This window comes from Euleptes europaea, chromosome 2, assembly GCF_029931775.1.
Source record: "Euleptes europaea isolate rEulEur1 chromosome 2, rEulEur1.hap1, whole genome shotgun sequence".
Taxonomy (NCBI): Eukaryota; Metazoa; Chordata; class Lepidosauria; order Squamata; family Sphaerodactylidae; genus Euleptes; species Euleptes europaea.
In genome coordinates this window covers 103,483,238-103,500,464 of record NC_079313.1, presented here as the reverse complement: position 1 = coordinate 103,500,464, position 17,227 = coordinate 103,483,238, and the positions used below count along the sequence as shown (strand labels likewise).

Genomic DNA, 17,227 nt, shown 5'->3' with positions numbered 1-17,227 from the left:
GCTACTTTTAATTTTTTACCTAAATGGATCGACATGGCGCTATAGCTCTATATATTTGGAGCTTCCCCACTCAACAAGAAGTCTGTTACATACCATGCCCTCACAGCTTTAGAAACAGTTTGCCTCAACTTTTTTAGGAGTGTACATGTCATCCTGCAGCAAAAAACTTTACTGTAAGGATCAGTAGGACTTAAACTTGAGAACTGCTTCCTGAAATATTGTTGTGGCCACAGATAAACTGGCCAGAAATTTTCAGTTTCTGATACTGACCAAGAGAAGCCATTTTTCTAATGGAATTTTAATTGGTTTGAACTCAAAACAGAGAGCAACTTTAAGTGCTTATCCTTGTCCCTGCATAACTGAACAATTAGTCATTCACCTTAAGTCCTCTGCTGACTTTTAGCTTTTTCTAAAGTGCACTTGGACTGATCCTTAAAACCTAACAAGTCCCACACATTTTCTGATTTTCTGTATGACTTCCTGCTATTTTCCAGCCTTGGCTTGTGCCTTTCATTTTTGCAGTTTCTCATATTCCAGCATGGCTCTTGGCTCCAATTCTCTTCTAGGTTCCACTCGACATGTTCCTCCACTTACCTTCCCTCCTGCAGGCATCCTCCTTCTCATTACACCTGACCCTTACTGTATCCCTGACAAGGTTTATCATTTGATTATAAAACTTGCTCTATCTTGATTACTGTAAGCCAACTGCAAATCTTTGGGGTGCCTCAGACAGCTGCTAAGCTTGACAAAGCAACATTTTTTGAGGATATCTAATATCCACAATCATGAATTCCACCCACCCTGCTCCATTTTCACAGCAGAAAGCTCTCCTTATGAGAAGCCTGTAGCACCTGTGAGGCACCACAGTGGGAAGAAAGAGCCTGTACCTTCTTGGCTTTGGTCCAACCACTTTTGCAGCTCTTGTGCTTTTGCACTGATACGATCTCTCTCAACTTCCTTTTCAGTTAGTTCTTGCTTCAGTTTCTCAGAATTCTTCCTTATCTCGTCCTGTGAAAACAGTAATGGTGATGATGCATGCAAATAAAAACACTACCAAAAAATTAAAGAAAGGACATCTAGAACAGTGAAGCAACAACCACCTCTTCTTAGAGCAAGTCTACAGGTTACATGGAGTTCCGTGTAATTTTCCACCAAACTGGACCCCTATGCCACATCTGCTTTTTAACCTTGTATTAGGAGGACCATTCTCAAATACATACCGGCTAGGCAAACTTATCTTTCACAATTTAGAAGGGAAAAAAATAAGTCAAAATATCTCAGAGATTATTGTCGAAGGCTTTCACGGTCAGAGTTCATTGGTTCTTGTAGGTTATCCGGGCTGTGTAACCGTGGTCTTGGTATTTTCTTTCCTGACGTTTGGCCAGCAGCTGTGGCAGGCTGGTAGCCATGCGAATGAGCTGCTCCGCATATAAACGGAACCAAGTGGATGAAGTGAACGGCAATGTCCGGTAACTGACTGTTTAGATGATGACTGGTGTTGTTGAACGACTGGGGTACGTGAGCGGGATGAACGGCTATGACCGGAAGAAGACTGTGTAGATGAAGACCAATGAGAGTGGGAGCGGCGAGAAATGGATCGGCGCCGACGACTGGATTGTCCCTGATGGCTCCAACAGGACGAATGGCTCCAACGGGACGAACGGCTCCGATGATGGGATCGAGTCCGACGAGAAGATGACCGGCGTCTGCAGGAAGAAGATCGACTCCGACGACTGGCTCGACGTCGAGAAGAAGATCGATGTCGAGAAGATCGACTCAGACGGTTAGATCGGCGACGGCACGAGTTTGACCGACGCCGAGTGGATCCGGACGAAGCCGGGGATCGAGACTGGTGCCGAGAAGTCGATTGACGCCGAGGCCATTGGCCGGGCTCGAGATGGGACGAACCCTTCGGAGACTCCACTTGGTTCCTTTCAACCAAACGTTGGGAGTCTTGATGAGCACTCACAGAAGGGGGTGGTTGATCGGCACCGACCTGGAGCTCTGTAGGTTCTGCCCGAGGCCCTTTATCATCAGGCCGTGGGGACTTGTTAAGCACCGGAGGCACATCTTTATAGAGGTGAAGGAGGTGCTGTTTGAACTCAGCCGAGTCTTCCTGGGCCCTGCTCAGACACGGAACCGAGGGGGTAGCCAGGGAATGAGGCGAATCCTCGACGGTAATGGGCTGCTGTGCAGCTTCGACAGGAGCTCACGACTCAGACGGACGAGGTGAGCAAGGCGACTTGGCTTGGGATCAGCGTCGAGGGGATGCAAAAGGCGATCGGCGTCGAAGGGACTTTGGTGACCTCGAAGGTGATCGACGCCGAGGCGATTTTGAGTGGGAAGCATGGTGCGATGAGCCGCAGCCATCTTGCGAAACCGGAGCAATAAACTTGGCTGGCCGAATAACGACGGAGGAAGGCTTCTTAGAAGGGCCAACTTTTTTGGACTTTTTTTGTAGTGGGTCCCACATTGAGTTGGGACTTACCGGTCGAAGTACCCGGTTCAGCAGAACGACCTCGTGGGCAAAGGGACTCTTTGTAAAGATGAGAAAGTAATCGAGTCGACCGAACCCTCAAGGCCTTGTTGGTGAATTTGGAGCAACTTTTACAAGTTGCCGGAATGTGGCCTTCCCCCAGCCAAAGGAGGCATTCAGTGTGGGAATCATTCTTCGCCATCTTAGTACCACACACACTACATTTCTTGAAAAATGGAGCTTTTTTGGGCTGCATGGCTAGAGGAAGGTGTTGACACGTTCTCTCTCCGTGGCGGCAGAAAGAGAACTGGAGGGAAGAGTGCTCCCTCCCCCTTGGGTCATGTGACCATGGGCAGGGAGATTGCATGCCCCAAGGGGAGGGGGAGCACTCTCTTTTAGATTTTGCTAGAAGCTGACAAATCTTATCCATGGCTGGCCTGCGCCTGCGCAGTCCCAATGTGGGACTGCATAGAAGCCACGCAGATGAAGGAGTGTTATCATGAGATTGAGCTTCCTGAACTTTGCTTTTAACCTGTATACCTAATGAGGAACTTCTCTATGCTTCAAGGCCTTCCCTTTCAAGGGTGGGCAAAGGCTGTGACTCAGTGGCAGAGCACCTGCTTTGCAAGCAGATGTTTCCAGATTCAATCCCTGGCATCGCCAGCTAAGAGGATCAAGCAGTAGGCAATATGAAAGAGATCTACCAGAGACCCTAGAGAGTTACTGCCACTCACAGTAAACAATACAGAACGTGACAGACCAATAATCTAATTCAGTATAAGGCAGCTTCACCTGTTCAAGATAACATCTCTACCAATCATGTTTTAAGGGACCAAAATGGTAGTGATATCTTGATCTATTATGGAGAAACTTGAAGATGCCCAGGGAGGGCTAAATTACGAGATCAGGAAAAAAAAATTTACCCGTTCTCGGCGAGCGTGCCAGACATCCTGCCTCAGATCCTGGATTGCTTCTGCTACTCTCTCCACTGTAAGCTCTGTAGAGAGGTCCTTCAGCTGAAGTACAGCCATTCCCTTCACATCGCCCTGTTCTGGAGAAATAAGCCATCTCTGTAACAGCACCTACCTGAAGACCACTAATGGAGAAAAAACCAAGGAGTGCCTAGAAAAAATACTTACTGAGGGTCAAGCTAGTCATAGAAGAGACACAAGAGTTTACACACAGTTAATGAGACCAGACAACTATCCTTTTCCAAAGGAAGGAGTCTGAAAAGAGCTTCTACAGTAATCAGTGCATCCTTAGTCTGTTTGTTTTGACAGGAAAGCACCATTACGATATGCAAAATCCCTCTCATCAGCTGAGTGGAAAAGCAAATCAAAGCAAAGTATTCAAATTCCCATTTCATTCAACTTATTTAACTATTACACATATTCGTTTCTTTCAGGGACTGCTGAATCATGCACTTTCATATTCTAATTAGAAAAGAAGTACCTTGGAGCAAAAGTCTAGATCCCTCACTACAGACTCTGGCTTTCTCACATAATCAGCAATCAATTTGTTAAGGGTATGCTGCTAATCTTACCTTTACAAGGGGAGGTGGAACTCCCAGTGGTTCGATCTCCTCTCCCCCCATGCTCCAGCTTTTCTTCAGAGTCGTTACACAACATGTACTGCAGAACAGAATGCAGCTTGGTTAACTGGGACTGTGCCTCCCAACGGGCCAAACAAGTACGCTGGCATTCTGAAGCGAGTGCCTCTGCCCTGCTCTCTGTGCCAGAAAGGCTCAGGCGCAACTGAGATGCTTCAGCTTCCAACATCTTCACAGAGTCTCTCAAACGTTGCTCGCCAGCACGTGCTTCATCCAGGTCCTGGGTCAGCTTCTCCTTGTGTGCAGTCAAGACTGCTTCCTTCTCCTTGTGTCCGATCAAGACTGCTTCCTTCTCTAGCATCGTCTGCCTGAGCAATTGCATCTGCAGGGGAAAAGCAACAAGGACAGAACTCCATAAATATGGGAATATGGCAGAGAGAATACAGGGTGAGTGCACATCCAGTAAGAAGAGGAATGTTACTGTTGAGGTATGGACAGTAGAGGAAAAAGTTCTGGATATATTGTAAGAAGAGGAATGTTACTGTTGAGGTATGGACAGTAGAGGAAAAAGTTCTGGATATTGTTTGCAAGAAACAATTAGTTCCATACATTGCTTCAATGACTGGGCATTGTTACAGGCTATTGAACGTGAAGCAGATGATGCTAGGATAGGTCTATCAGTGTCTACTAGTCCTGGTCACTAAAGGGAACCTCCACATTCAGAAGCAGTACACCTCTGATTACCAGTGCCAGTAGGCAACATCAGGGGCAGGCCTCTATGCCCTGTTATTGGACCGCTGTGCGAGACAGGATGGCTAGATAGATCACTGGTCTGATCCAGCAAGACTCTTGTGTTCTTATGATTTCACTAATTTTATAAATAAAATAACAGGCCAGTAAATTTGAACAGATCATTCAGAATGGACACCACGGTAAAGCAGTGAAACTATTAACACAACAGGAAACTTTAATGATGCTTTCTTCCTCCCTGGAACTCAGCATAGGCACAGTTAAGAAGACTGAGAAACAAACCTGGTTAGTTTTGCACAATGCAAGGAAAGACACCAGTGTATTGTGGGAGAACGGGAAATGTGTGAGGAGCATCTCATGTTAAAAAATGTCATGAGATGTAGACAGGAGGCAGAGAAATAAGAATTTGATAGGCAATACCTGGTTGCCGAGCTCCTGTGCGTCTCTTCTGTGGTCAGCCAGCAGCTGCTGTGCTTGCTGCAGTGCAGTGTTTAGTTTGGTGACTTCGCTCTGATGGGCACAGTCACTTTCTTGCAGCCTCTTGAGCTTGACCTCCTTCTCCTTCAAGGACCCAGCCAGGCTGAAGGGGTGGGGTGGGGAGAGAGAGTCAAAACTTCAGTTACAGAAGGAAATAGCCATTAATGTCAGAACAAAAACCCTAAGGGGAAAGAACCTACAGCCATGGGGTTTTGTTGGACAAGACAAGCACATGTGAAAGACACTCATTTTCATTTCATTTTATTACAGCCAAAGGCCAGCATAAAATATATACATCCTATGATAAAATTATACAGCTCCCGCTTACAGTATCTCATCCGTACTAATTAGTCTGAAGATTTGCCCATAAGGTCTTTGTTTTTCATAAATGCCTTCCGTTTCCAGCAAACATAAGAGCAAAATTTTGCTACAGAATATGAAATATAAGTCACCCTGTCTTCCAGTAGATATTCTATCAAGGAGGCCTCAGAGGAGGAAGAGTATACAAATCGAGATAGGAGGAGAGTAATTTAATGATTTTTGGCATCATCATAATGTTCACAATGGAGCAAAATATGTGCTAGCGTCTCCACCGTATCCATTGGGCAAGAGCATTTGTGTGTCTCTCTTGGTCAATGAAGAAACCTTCCTGAAAATATAGCAGATGGAAGGGCATCAAATTGGGCCCTAGAAAAGGCCCATCTTAATGTTGGGGAAGTAACTGAGGCTACATAAGGGACTGAATAACTGCCTATCTATGACCTGACATTTTTAAAGTAGTTAGGAAGAAGAGCATTGTCATTTTGAAACTCAATATCTACGAGACGTTGATGGACCACAGGCTTTCTTTAGTTGTGAAGGACACTGCTTTGCTGGTATACTATCTGTATTCCATGCATAGGACAAGATAGCTATACAAAAATTCATAACAGCGGCATCAAGTGCAAATGGGGTGCAAAAAAGCAGATGCTGTAACAGAACCTGAAAATTAGTTACGCAATGGGGGGGAGAGAGGGCATGAAAAGGGAGGTTTAAGATTCCACTTAAAAGCTTGTTAATAGTGGAAACAAGACAAACAGGTAGAGGATGGTATCCTGCCTTAGTCTGGTGAAGCCTAAAGGAACCTTGCTCCAAATTAGGCAGCTCTTCTGTTGGAAGAAGAGCTACTTAAGTTGAAGGAAGGTTCAAACTTTGCTTTATAGAGTGGTAGGATACAGGCCAGTAAGTTTAACAAGCATAGCGGATGTCATCCATTCTGTGGAGAAAAGCTAGGTCATAATATTTATGAGCCGGTAATAGAATAATTACATATTAATGGGATATCTAAATAAGGTCATGATATATGAATGCATTTCATTATTTTTATTTTTATTCCTAATTTTGCTTTTTAAATTTTATATAAACAAACTTTTGATATCAGCAAATTGAGCTTAATTTTATTAACTACTCTTTGATATGGAAGTGCAATCTTTTAGAGGAAGATAGGAAGATAGGAAGATAGATAGCATTTAATAGTTTTATATTAGTTTAGGTTAGAAGAATTATAAACCCATTCCAGCTGTTCACGAATAGTAACTTGTCCAAGAGTTGTATTGACAGGTACATTGTTGTGTCTTGTGGTTTGTATGTTATTTGTTGTATGTTTTATAATCTGTTGGGGGGGAATTTAAATTTAAAAAATAATATTTATGAGCCTGTTGAGAAATAGCACAACCCTTCATTCTTAAACTCTCTTCTTTTCTGTTAAAGTTGTGCTGATGTTTATGATGTTCATAAACATCAGCACAACTTTAACAGAAGAGAGTTTAAGAATGAATAAGGCTTGGCTTCCTGCCCTGAAAAACCTCCAGACTAACAAAGGCTACAGTCAACAATAGCCATGCAGATTAGCTTTGGAATTCACACATTAACAGATCACTTCAGGATACAATGGTTCCATATTAACATACCACACTCCCATTAGTACATTATCTTGATACTTTCAGGACAATGATTAGCACATTACTTCTGCAGGAGAGTACTCAGCTCAAACCCAACCCCTCTCTGACTCTTCCTACACACTTGACACTGAGAGACACTGTCCTTCAGTGTTGCTACTCTGAAGATGCCTGCCACAGCTGCTGGCGAAACGTCAGGAAAGAAAATTCCAAGACCACGGTTACACAGCCCGGATAACCTACAAGAGCCTGCATAACAGTTCAGAGATCAAGTGTTCACTCACAAGTTATGGTTCTTGTGCTCACCTGGCTCTTTCCTGTTCCAGCGCTTGCAACGTTGCCTTCAGCTCTGTATTCTGGCATTCCACCTCTTCCCATCGGTTTTGCTCCTTCTTCATCTTCTGTACTGCAGCATTCTGATTATCCATCTCCTTTTGTTTCATCTGCAACTCCATATTCTTACATTCCAACTCCTCTTGCTGGCTACGGAGAAGGGACTGCAGCTCAGTGTTCTGACGTTCAATTTTCTCCTTCCAGCTCTGAACCTCTGAGTAACGTTGTTGTGCCTCCTCCCAGCTGCTCTGAAGCATCGCACACTCATGTTCTGCCTCCTCCTTCTGCCTCTGCAGAACGGACTTGAGCTCTGCATTCTGACGTTCCAACTCCTCTTTCTGGTGCTGCAGCTCTACATTCAGAAGCTCAGCCTCCCTTTTTTGCCTTTGCAGCTCTTTATTTTGACATTTTGCCTCCTCCCACTGTCTCCGGAGTACAGCATGCCGCTCTGAATTTTTACGCTCTTCCTCCTCCCACTGGCTCCGCTCCGTTTCTAGGCGTTGGATTGTGGCATGCTGATGCTCCGCCTCTTCCTGCTTGTTCTTAAGCTCTTTGTTCAGACCTTGTTCTTCCTCCCTCTGTTTCTTCAGTGTCGCTCTCAGTTCTGCATTCCAATGCTCCACTTCTTCCTTCTGGCTCCGCAGCTCGGTGTTCTGATGTTCCATCTCTTCTCGCTGTCCTCGCTCAGCTTCCAGCTTCTTCTGCAGTTCTGCAACTTCCACTGCCTTCTGTTTGGACAGTTCTTGCACCTCTCTTAAACACTCTTTGTTCAGACCTTGTTCTTCCTCCCACTGTTTCTTCAGTGTCGCTCTCAGTTCTGCGTTCCAATGCTCCACTTCTTCCTTCTGGCTCCGCAGCTCAGTGTTCTGATGTTCCATCTCTTCTCGCTGTCCTCGCTCAGCTTCCAGCTTCTTCTGCAGTTCTGCAACTTCCACTGCCTTCTGTCTGGTCAGTTCTTGCACCTCTCTTAAACGCTGCTGAGCCTCCACCCTAATTAACTGGCAAGAATCGTTTGCTGTTGAGAGCTGGGACTCCAAATCTTGTACCTGGAAACAGACAGAAGAACAGAGATTCCATTGCCCACTGACTTTAGTATACCTTGTGGAGAGACTATTGTACACACATACATCTCATTTCAAGACACACAGTTTCATGCAAATTAAGTCTCATCTTATGGAGTGCAGGTTTTCTGCTTGCCTGATAAGCCCTACTAAAAACTCAGTGTGATAAGGTTATTACATCATTTAGGTACAGTGGGAAAAGAGAAACTTGACATTCTGTTCAACAGTACCAAGTACCTGGCTTGTCTACTGCATAACATTTTCATAATTATTTGCACAGAAATATTTTTGAATTATTATTGCATACTTTTCCCTCTAAAATGATTTCACACACCAGAGGTTTGGCGTTCTACAATGGTTCAGAGGTTCTCACAGTACAGTTGTACTCCATGAACAGATTCCCATTTCAGCTCAATCAGATAGTTTTTTAAAAGTCATATGCATGGCATGGATCGAAGGCCAAAAGATTGTTTTTCTGTGGACAGTTGCTTTTAAGTAATCACCTGACTTTGCAAAGCATCTCGCTGTTGAAGGAGCAAGTTTATTTCTCCTTTGAGTGATTTTATCTCCTCCTTGTGCTTTCCCCCCAGCATTTCCATGGTTGTTTGAGCATCCTTAAGCTCAGCTTCCAAACTTCGTAAAGCACTCTGCAAAGGAAAATAAAGGGATGGTTTTAATTCAGTTAAAGATACCTACTTTACAACACTTATTTGACCAAATCTGAAGCTAGGCAAGTTGCAATCAAATTGGTGGAACCCTTTAACTGTATACTTCAGTTCAGTTCATTTACAGTCATTTGACCAGCAAGTATCAGTACAAAATTTACAATTTTAAGTTCAACTGTATAAATATCAACTCAAAGCAGTCAAGACTAATAGATACCAACTCGAAGCAATCAAGACTAATAATGTATATGATTCTGGACAGTTTTTCACCCATTGTATAACTGGTCCAAACAGAGGCGGATCGACTGTGAAACTAATGAAGCTTAAGCTTCAGGGCCTCCAAACCTGGAGGGGCCCCCGAAGCAACATTTTTTTAATGAGTGAATTTCTCTACAAAATTCATGGAGTTTTTTAGTGATAGAATCATAAGCCAATGGGTTGAAGTACTTAATATTGACTTTAGAATATGGTCTAATACCCATTTCACATGGCCTCCAAATGTCCCTGTAATTGGTCAAATTTCAAAATTTTCTTGGGGCTTGCAGGGCTCGAACCCCCAGCTGTAAGGGCTCACTGAGCTTATCAGAATCTATTCATAGCCTACATTTTGGCAGCTGGATCCTCAAATCCTTCACTGGTGCACAGCTTAATATTTCTATAGCTCAGCCCTTATGCTAGAGCCAATCAGAACCATAAAAAGACATCTGAATTCTCAATTCAGGCTGCATTCATCTCGTGTGTGCATTTTAACACCAAAAGATCAGATTTTCACCTCTTTATCCTAATGTGCCCCCTCTGATGACCCCCTCCCTATTATTATTATTTATTAGTTAAATTTGTAACCCACCCTCATTCCCGGTCAAAGCCAGGCTCAGGGTGGAATCCATGACTCTAGGCCTCAAGTTACCAGGCCTACATCTCCTAGGTACCCTCTGGGCCTTGTGACTGGTGGAAGAGGATTTGGAGGGAAGGCTAGGGCCAATCAGGGGTAAGGGAGTGGTGCCTGGGGAGAAGGAATAAAATGTCTTGGCTTAAAAGGGAGGGGTTCACTCCTAGGGAGCAGGGCTGGGGAGAAGCTGCTGTAGACGGCCAAGCAGCCAAATCCTCATATCAGAAGCCCCGAGGGAGAGGTGAGGGAGGCCAGTAACGATGACAACCTGTGGTCGCCCTCAATTGTAGGCCTGGTGGGAAAGCTCTGTTTTACAGGCCCTGCAGAACTTCTGAAGGCCCCATAGGGCCCTGATGTTACTTGGAAGAACATTCCATCAGGCTGGGGCCAGGGCCAAAGAAGCCCTGGCCCTTGTTGAGGACAACCGCACACTTTTAGAGAATGAACCAATACTTTTTTCCACGCATTGATGTTGGGTGGTGTGACTTTCATTCCTCCAAATTTTCTTCTTCTTTTTTGGTAAGTTTTTGAATATATCTTTGCTAGTGTTGAGTGTTAAAGATGTATAGGTCAAGGAGTGCTTGGTCCATAGTTAGCATGGATGATATTTTTATGTGTATATTTCTACAGGTTTCATTAACTAGCAACTAGTCCTTCAGTTCCCATATTTACCAAGATATTTCTGTTTTCTAGCATAATTTTTTTTATATATTTCGCTTATTCAATTGAGTTTTTTGGAAGAGGCAGGCCTGGATTATTTCTCATTTACTGAATTTCTAGTGGTAGAATTCTTTTTAGACAGTTCAACATAAGTATTCATGTGGGTCATGTTGAGGGTAATGCTTTTACAATGGTTGACCCGAGTCTTTCTTCCTCATGGCATCTTTGGTCCTCCCCAGTGCCATCTACTGAGTTTTTAAATAACTATTGTTTTGCTTCTACAACATTTTTTATTCACACCAGTGATTGACATGTGAGATAACCCAGTACAGAAATTTTAATCAAAATCTGAGCTGCAGTAGTTAATTTATTAAAAAGTTGTGGTGATCTGCCATAGAACAACCCCACTGAAGAAGATAACAGTGGTTACCCAGACCTTGTTGCTGGTGGGAAGGGGCTCACTGTATGGCCCATTTTCAAGGACTCCACCCCACCACTCTGTTCTCTGCCATTTGGGCCTCAAGGTCCTTGCAAGGGCAGCAAGGCCCTTTGGACCTTGTTGGACGTTGCCCTATTGTTGCTGGTTGCGAAGGGGCCCTGATAACAGTTCAAGCTTCAGGGCCCCAAAAATGTAGGTCCGCCACTGGGTCCAAACTACAATGCATTGAGCCAACTGTCTGTCATGTTAAAGCTTGCTTCTACGTTTTTTATTTTGTTCTCCACACCAGATTTCTTGCCTTTATTATAACCATTTCCACTCTCATCAACTGCTCACCCCTACCTGCTTCTGCTCTTCATGCATCTTCATCTCCTGATGGAGATGCTCCAGCTGCTGACAAGTACTGGTCAGTTCTTCTTTGGTTCGGGTAAGTTCCTCTAGTAAAGATTTCCTCTCACTGTCTTTTTCTAGCAACACCTGAGTGCATGGAGATTAAGGAGCACATTGTTTCATAACTGAAATAAGTGATTCTGGAATCCATCAATTTCAGCATGAGTCTAAAAACAAACTCCCATCCCACAAAAACCAACCATTGCCCCAATAAATATTCAAGTTCAACATCTGTTAGCTCGAAAGTAAGAACAACTTTGAATGGCACGTTATCAGGAACAGAAAGCTCAGAACCAGAGGCAGAAACCAGCAGGCTAACAGAAGTCATCCAAAAGCCTGCTGAAATAGGATGGCCCTGCAAGACTTGTGAAATCTCACCAGAGAAGGTTCTTTTCATACACCTCTTCTGGGAGTTTTTTTTCACTGGGTAGATGCTATTACAGAAAAGGTCACCAATGTCACTTAAGCCAGATGCATATTGTGAAAGGACAGCACCTTCAAACAAGATTTTGAGCCAACATAAGGCAGCAGGCAGGTCTATACAGCAGGAAGGCGGCTCGACATCCACTGGATGTTCCCACGTGAGAAAATCCCCCACCTGTAACTCCTGTCCTTGTCATCCTCCCATAGAAGAGTTATAGACTCTAGGCTGGTCTATGGACCAGAATCCCTCTTTAATTTATTTGGAAAAGCTGGCTTGTTTGGAGACCATCAAGTTCCTGCAAGAACAGATGCTGTCACTATAAAATCTGCTGATACAATCTGAACATACTGACATTACAGGAACGTAGCAGAGTACTCTGATCTGCACACAGTGAAATCTTAACAGGATGGGGCGTTCAGTAAACAATGCACTAGGATTTGGGTTATCGAACCAACTAGGAATTTAAAAAAACAGAACTGAAGCAAAGTATAAGTCTTCCACCAGGCCTATGGTTGAGGCATAGCTGGCCTCCCTACCCCTGTTTTAGTTTTATTTCTTCAGTTGTTTCCAGTATCTTCGGTTCTTTCTCTCCTCCCTCTCTCTGACTGGTTGTCCCCATCACTGAAATTAATATTACGGGTGTCAACTGGACTTTAAAATTAATAAGGTTTTAATTATAGTCTATATTTATAGTATGTTTTAATTGATTGTCTTACCTGCTTGTTACCTGCCCTGAGCCTGACTGTAGTCAGGAAAGGGCGGGATATAAATCCAATAAACTACACTAAACTAAGGGGAAAAAAGAAAGCACTAAATACTGTACAGGAAGTCATTATTTAGACTGAATAAATGTTATCACTTCAGAAATGCTCTGCATGGTCAGAAGTATACTATTACTTTGAGAAAGTATCCCAGACCAATTTTTGAACATACACAGAAAAAGGTAAATGTTAATTGTTAAATATAAAACATAAAATACAAGTACAGGATTGCAGCCTGAAGTTCTTGATTTGTAAGGATTCAAGGTATGAAAAGAACAATCCTATTTTCCTCACAAATTTTTTTGTGTTTTTTCTCCCGTCCAAGGACTATTATTTTAAGGAAAAGGAAAGAGCAAAGGTGTACAGAGTCTGTACAGAACAGGGGTTGCCTGTGTGGTATTTGTGGGTGCCATGACGCCTGCCAACACCTTTCCTTGCACCCATCAAGTGTTTTTAGGAAGGGTTTGTGGCCAGGTGGTGCTTTTTGCCCAGGAGAGCTTCCGTGCAGTTTTTTTAAAGTTACTTCAGCAGCACCTGCCACCACAGTACAAGGAATTCCCCTGTGTGACTGAAGGTGTATGCAAGAAAATATTGTTAAACAATATGTTCGTTTTGGCTCTGCGTCCTGTGGCAGCCATTTTGTGGTTGTGCCCACCACCGTGTCAGAATTCCAAAGGTACGCACAGGCTCAAAAACCTTGGGAGACCTCATGTAGAATCAAAAGTGTTTTTATATAGGGAAGAAGATAAACAGGCATGCAGCTATGCATACTTCTCCATGACTGTGAGTTTTGAATATGTTTCTTATATGCTTGAGAAAGAAAAGGGCCCTGTCAATTAAAATAGAAATGGGTACAGATGGTGGCAATGTTAAAATATAATTTGTGTGCTTTACAATTAACATCCTTTAAAAACACACACACAATGTTTAGCTCAAGGTACCAATTCTACTTTACCTCTTGCTTATCTTTTTTAGCCTGAATGAGATCACCTTCCACTTGTGTTTGTACAGCACTGATCTCCTGCTGTAGCTCCAATAGTTTCCTGTCATACACACTTTCGATCTCTTCTTTTTCCTTGGCCACACGCTCCAACACCACCCGTAATTCTATACAGTGCCGCTCTCGTTCAGTTTCCTAGTAACAATTAAAATGAATACGGAGACAGGAAATCCAATCTTTAAACCACTGAAGTTTCTTCTGCCTCCACATTAAGACATTTTTGCATTGCGACTAAATGTCCTGAGCCAGCATAACTCCGATTTACAATGGCATAGACATATTGGCTTCCACACAGTGACAATTCTTATAGCTCTCCTTGCCACTTTGAATTCAGAGGCATTGCCAGCTGCAATGGAGTGTGCACACAGCAGTTTTCCCGGTACTTTCCTTGCCTCCCCCCCCCCCCCATTCCCACCATTTTCCTCCATGGCAGTGGAATACGTTATTTATTTGTTAAAATCAGCGATTGCCAGATCACTATAGCACAACATTCTAACGATCCATTGCCACAATCTATTCTTTCCTCTGAATTCCCACCTGCCATTTAAAAAAAAAGTATCTAGCCCTTTTTGTTGTCAAGATAAAGGGGCACTCACTGAAGGTGAAAACTGAGATGGCTAGATTCCTCTGCAAAGCCAAGGGTCCAGTTAGAATGGTCCGACCCTAACAACTGATGGATCTATGCTCTACATGGGACTGCCTTTGAAGATGTCTAGGAAACTTCAGATGGTATAAAATGTGGCAGCGAGACTCCTGCTTGTAACTCTACTGCTGAGTTAACTGGTTGCTTATCTGCTTCCAAGCCCAATTCAAAGTCCTGGTTAGAAGCCCTTCACCACCTATGGCCCTCATACTTCTCAAACCACTTCTCCTGATATACTCCCACGTGCCAGTTATGCTCCTCGGACAGCTACCTCTTGATTGCACCCTCACCTACACTGTCCAGTGAACCACAGTTAGGTCAGACTTTCTCTATAGAAGGCCCACTCCTCTGAAATGGCTTAACAGAGGGAGGGCGAGAACCTTTATTTGCTGCATTAAGGAAAGCATGTTAACACTGTTTTAATCCAGAAGGCATTTGGAGTTTTGGGGGCAAAATTTTAACTGTGTGTATTGGTTTTTACTTCCTGCTGGATGCCTGTAATGTGCGTGCCCTTGCAGCTCTGCAGTTTTGTTAGCCACCCTGTATCTGAGGAGATAAGGCACGGTAGAAATATTTTAAATAAATAAGTCGACAAAAATAAATAAAACGGTTATCTTTCCCAGAATAAGACACAAACGTCTCCCCCGCTTTTAGCTGTCTGACTGGGCAACTAACAAGGCTGCTTGCTGTTATAGTTTTCATTCTTCCTTCCCTCTCCCTTACAAAAAGCTTGTTCTGATCTTACAGACGTATCAATTGCGATGTCAGTAGCATTATCCATGTAAAATCAGGGATCCCATGGTGGAACATGAACGACTCTCCTGGGAGCCTACTTATATTATATGAGTAACATGATATGGAGGGCTGAGGCAAAGAGATCGTCCCACTGCAAATGTAGAAGGGACTCAGGGTTTAGAAGATCAGAATTCTGTTATCATCTGCACACTCTACCTGGCCTTGGCATTACTTCTGAGCACTGGCAAGCTAGCATAAGATTGGACTGGGTATGCTCTTATATTACTTTCAGAACCTAATCTTGCTATTTCAATCCAACCTGCACACCATGGCAAAACAAGGCAGACAGGAAAGAGATAGGAAGGAAATGCACAATCATAGTTCCTAAATTCTAGTTCTTCTATATATCACAAGCCAGTGTACAGTTGTTTGCTTAGCGCAGGGGTGGGGAACCTCCGGCCCGCAGGCCGTATACGGCCCGCGACATCATTGGCGGTGGCCCCCGGACCCTCCCGCAGAAGCCGCCGCCATTGCTGCCGCTGGAGCGTGCGTGGCCGGCCGGGCAGGTGGGAGAGTGGGGAACAGAAGCCAAGCGCCCGCACTCGGCATGGCCGGCGACTTCTCCGGCGCCCTCTGGGCCTGTGCAGGCGGAGGGGCATGGCTGGTGGGTGGGCACGAAGGAGGCGCCCTCTGTCCCACCCTCCTCGCCTCTCACAAGCCGCCACGATCCGCCGCATCCCCCCCTTGGGGCAGGCAGGCCGGGTGGGAGATTCCCCCCCCCCGGGCAGGGGGCTTAGGGGCCTGGGCAAGCCAGGCAGGCAGGCAGAGAGGGGCGCTGAGCTAGGCTGGGCTCCCTCCCTCCTTCCCTCCACGCCAGATGGGCCTCCTTTCCGCTGGAGCTCCACTCTGAAAGGGGTGGGTGGAGGCGGTGGCGGCAAGGCCCAGCCGGGCGGGGGATCCTCCTCCTGCTGCTCACCCTGGGCACGTGGGAGGTGGTGGGGCCCAGCCCCGTCCACAGGTGAAGGGCGCGGCAGCAGGGCTGGTGGCTGGCGAGCCGTGGGGCGGGAAGTCAGGCGGAGGTTCCAGAGCACGGAGGCTCTGGGGCGCCTCCTTCCCCTCCCTTGCTGGCGGCGGGCCCAGATGGGCAGGGGCAGCTGTCAGCAGCGCAGGACCTGAGCCTCCGCGGGAAGGGAAGGGTCTGCCAGCGCCCTGTGTGCTGCGGGCTGTACTGCGCGCGCGCCCACTTCTCTGCTGAGGGAGGAGGCGGGGGCTGTGTGTGTGTGTGTGTGTGAGTGAGTGTGAGTGAGTGTGAGTGAGTGTGAGTGAGTGTGTGTGTGAGAGAGAGAGAGAGAGAGAGAAGCGGGAAGGCTTTTATGCCTCTGGCCATTCATGCATGGGAGATTTTGCCTTGGATTTGAAGCTCTGTAGATGCACATTTTCCCCATCCAAATTCTCAAAACTCATCAGTAAGTCCCCATGCAGAGTTTTGAGAATCCGGATGGGAAAAATGTACATCTGGAGAGCGGCAAATCCAAGGCAAAACCTCCCATGCATAAATGGCCTTTCTTTCTGTCTCCCTCCGTCCTTTTCTTTCCCTACTTTTCTTTCTTTCTCTCCCTCGCTCCCTTTTTCTTTCTTTTTCTTTCTCTTTCTTTCTCTCTCTTTCTCTTTCTTTCTCTCTCTCTCTCCCTCCCTTCCCTTCTTTCCTTCCTTCCTTCTTTCCCTCCCTCCAGCAGCTTCTCCGGCGCCCTCTGGGTCTGTGCGGGCAGAGGGGCGTGCAGTCCTATTCCACCTTTGAAGTGCCCACAAGCCATCCTCCAAACACCTTTCCATTTGTCTCGATATGTAGAGAGAAAACAGTAAGGAACTAGGGTTGCCCATCTCCAGGTACTAGCTGGAGATCTGCTATTACAAGTGATCTCCAACCAATAGAGATCAGTTCCCCTGGAAAAAAATGGCCACTTTGGCAATTGGACTCTATGGCACTGAAGTCCTTCCCCAAACCCCGTCCTCCTCAGGCACCACCCCAAAAACCTCC

At 45.2% G+C, this 17,227-nt stretch overlaps 1 protein-coding gene across 1 annotated transcript in view; it reads right to left on the bottom strand.

The window, feature by feature from the left end:
• Positions 1-17,227, bottom strand: part of CEP250 (centrosomal protein 250) — a 50,003-nt gene that overhangs the window by 9,110 nt on the left and 23,666 nt on the right. Inside the window, exons 18-26 of the mRNA XM_056845533.1 lie at positions 13,767-13,946; positions 11,579-11,713; positions 9,087-9,230; positions 8,298-8,568; positions 7,496-8,084; positions 5,196-5,355; positions 4,020-4,407; positions 3,400-3,527; positions 888-1,008 (exon numbers count right to left, since the gene is read on the bottom strand). Coding sequence (XP_056701511.1) covers positions 888-1,008; positions 3,400-3,527; positions 4,020-4,407; positions 5,196-5,355; positions 7,496-8,084; positions 8,298-8,568; positions 9,087-9,230; positions 11,579-11,713; positions 13,767-13,946 — 2,116 coding nt within the window. The remainder of the gene's footprint in view (positions 1-887; positions 1,009-3,399; positions 3,528-4,019; positions 4,408-5,195; positions 5,356-7,495; positions 8,085-8,297; positions 8,569-9,086; positions 9,231-11,578; positions 11,714-13,766; positions 13,947-17,227) is intronic.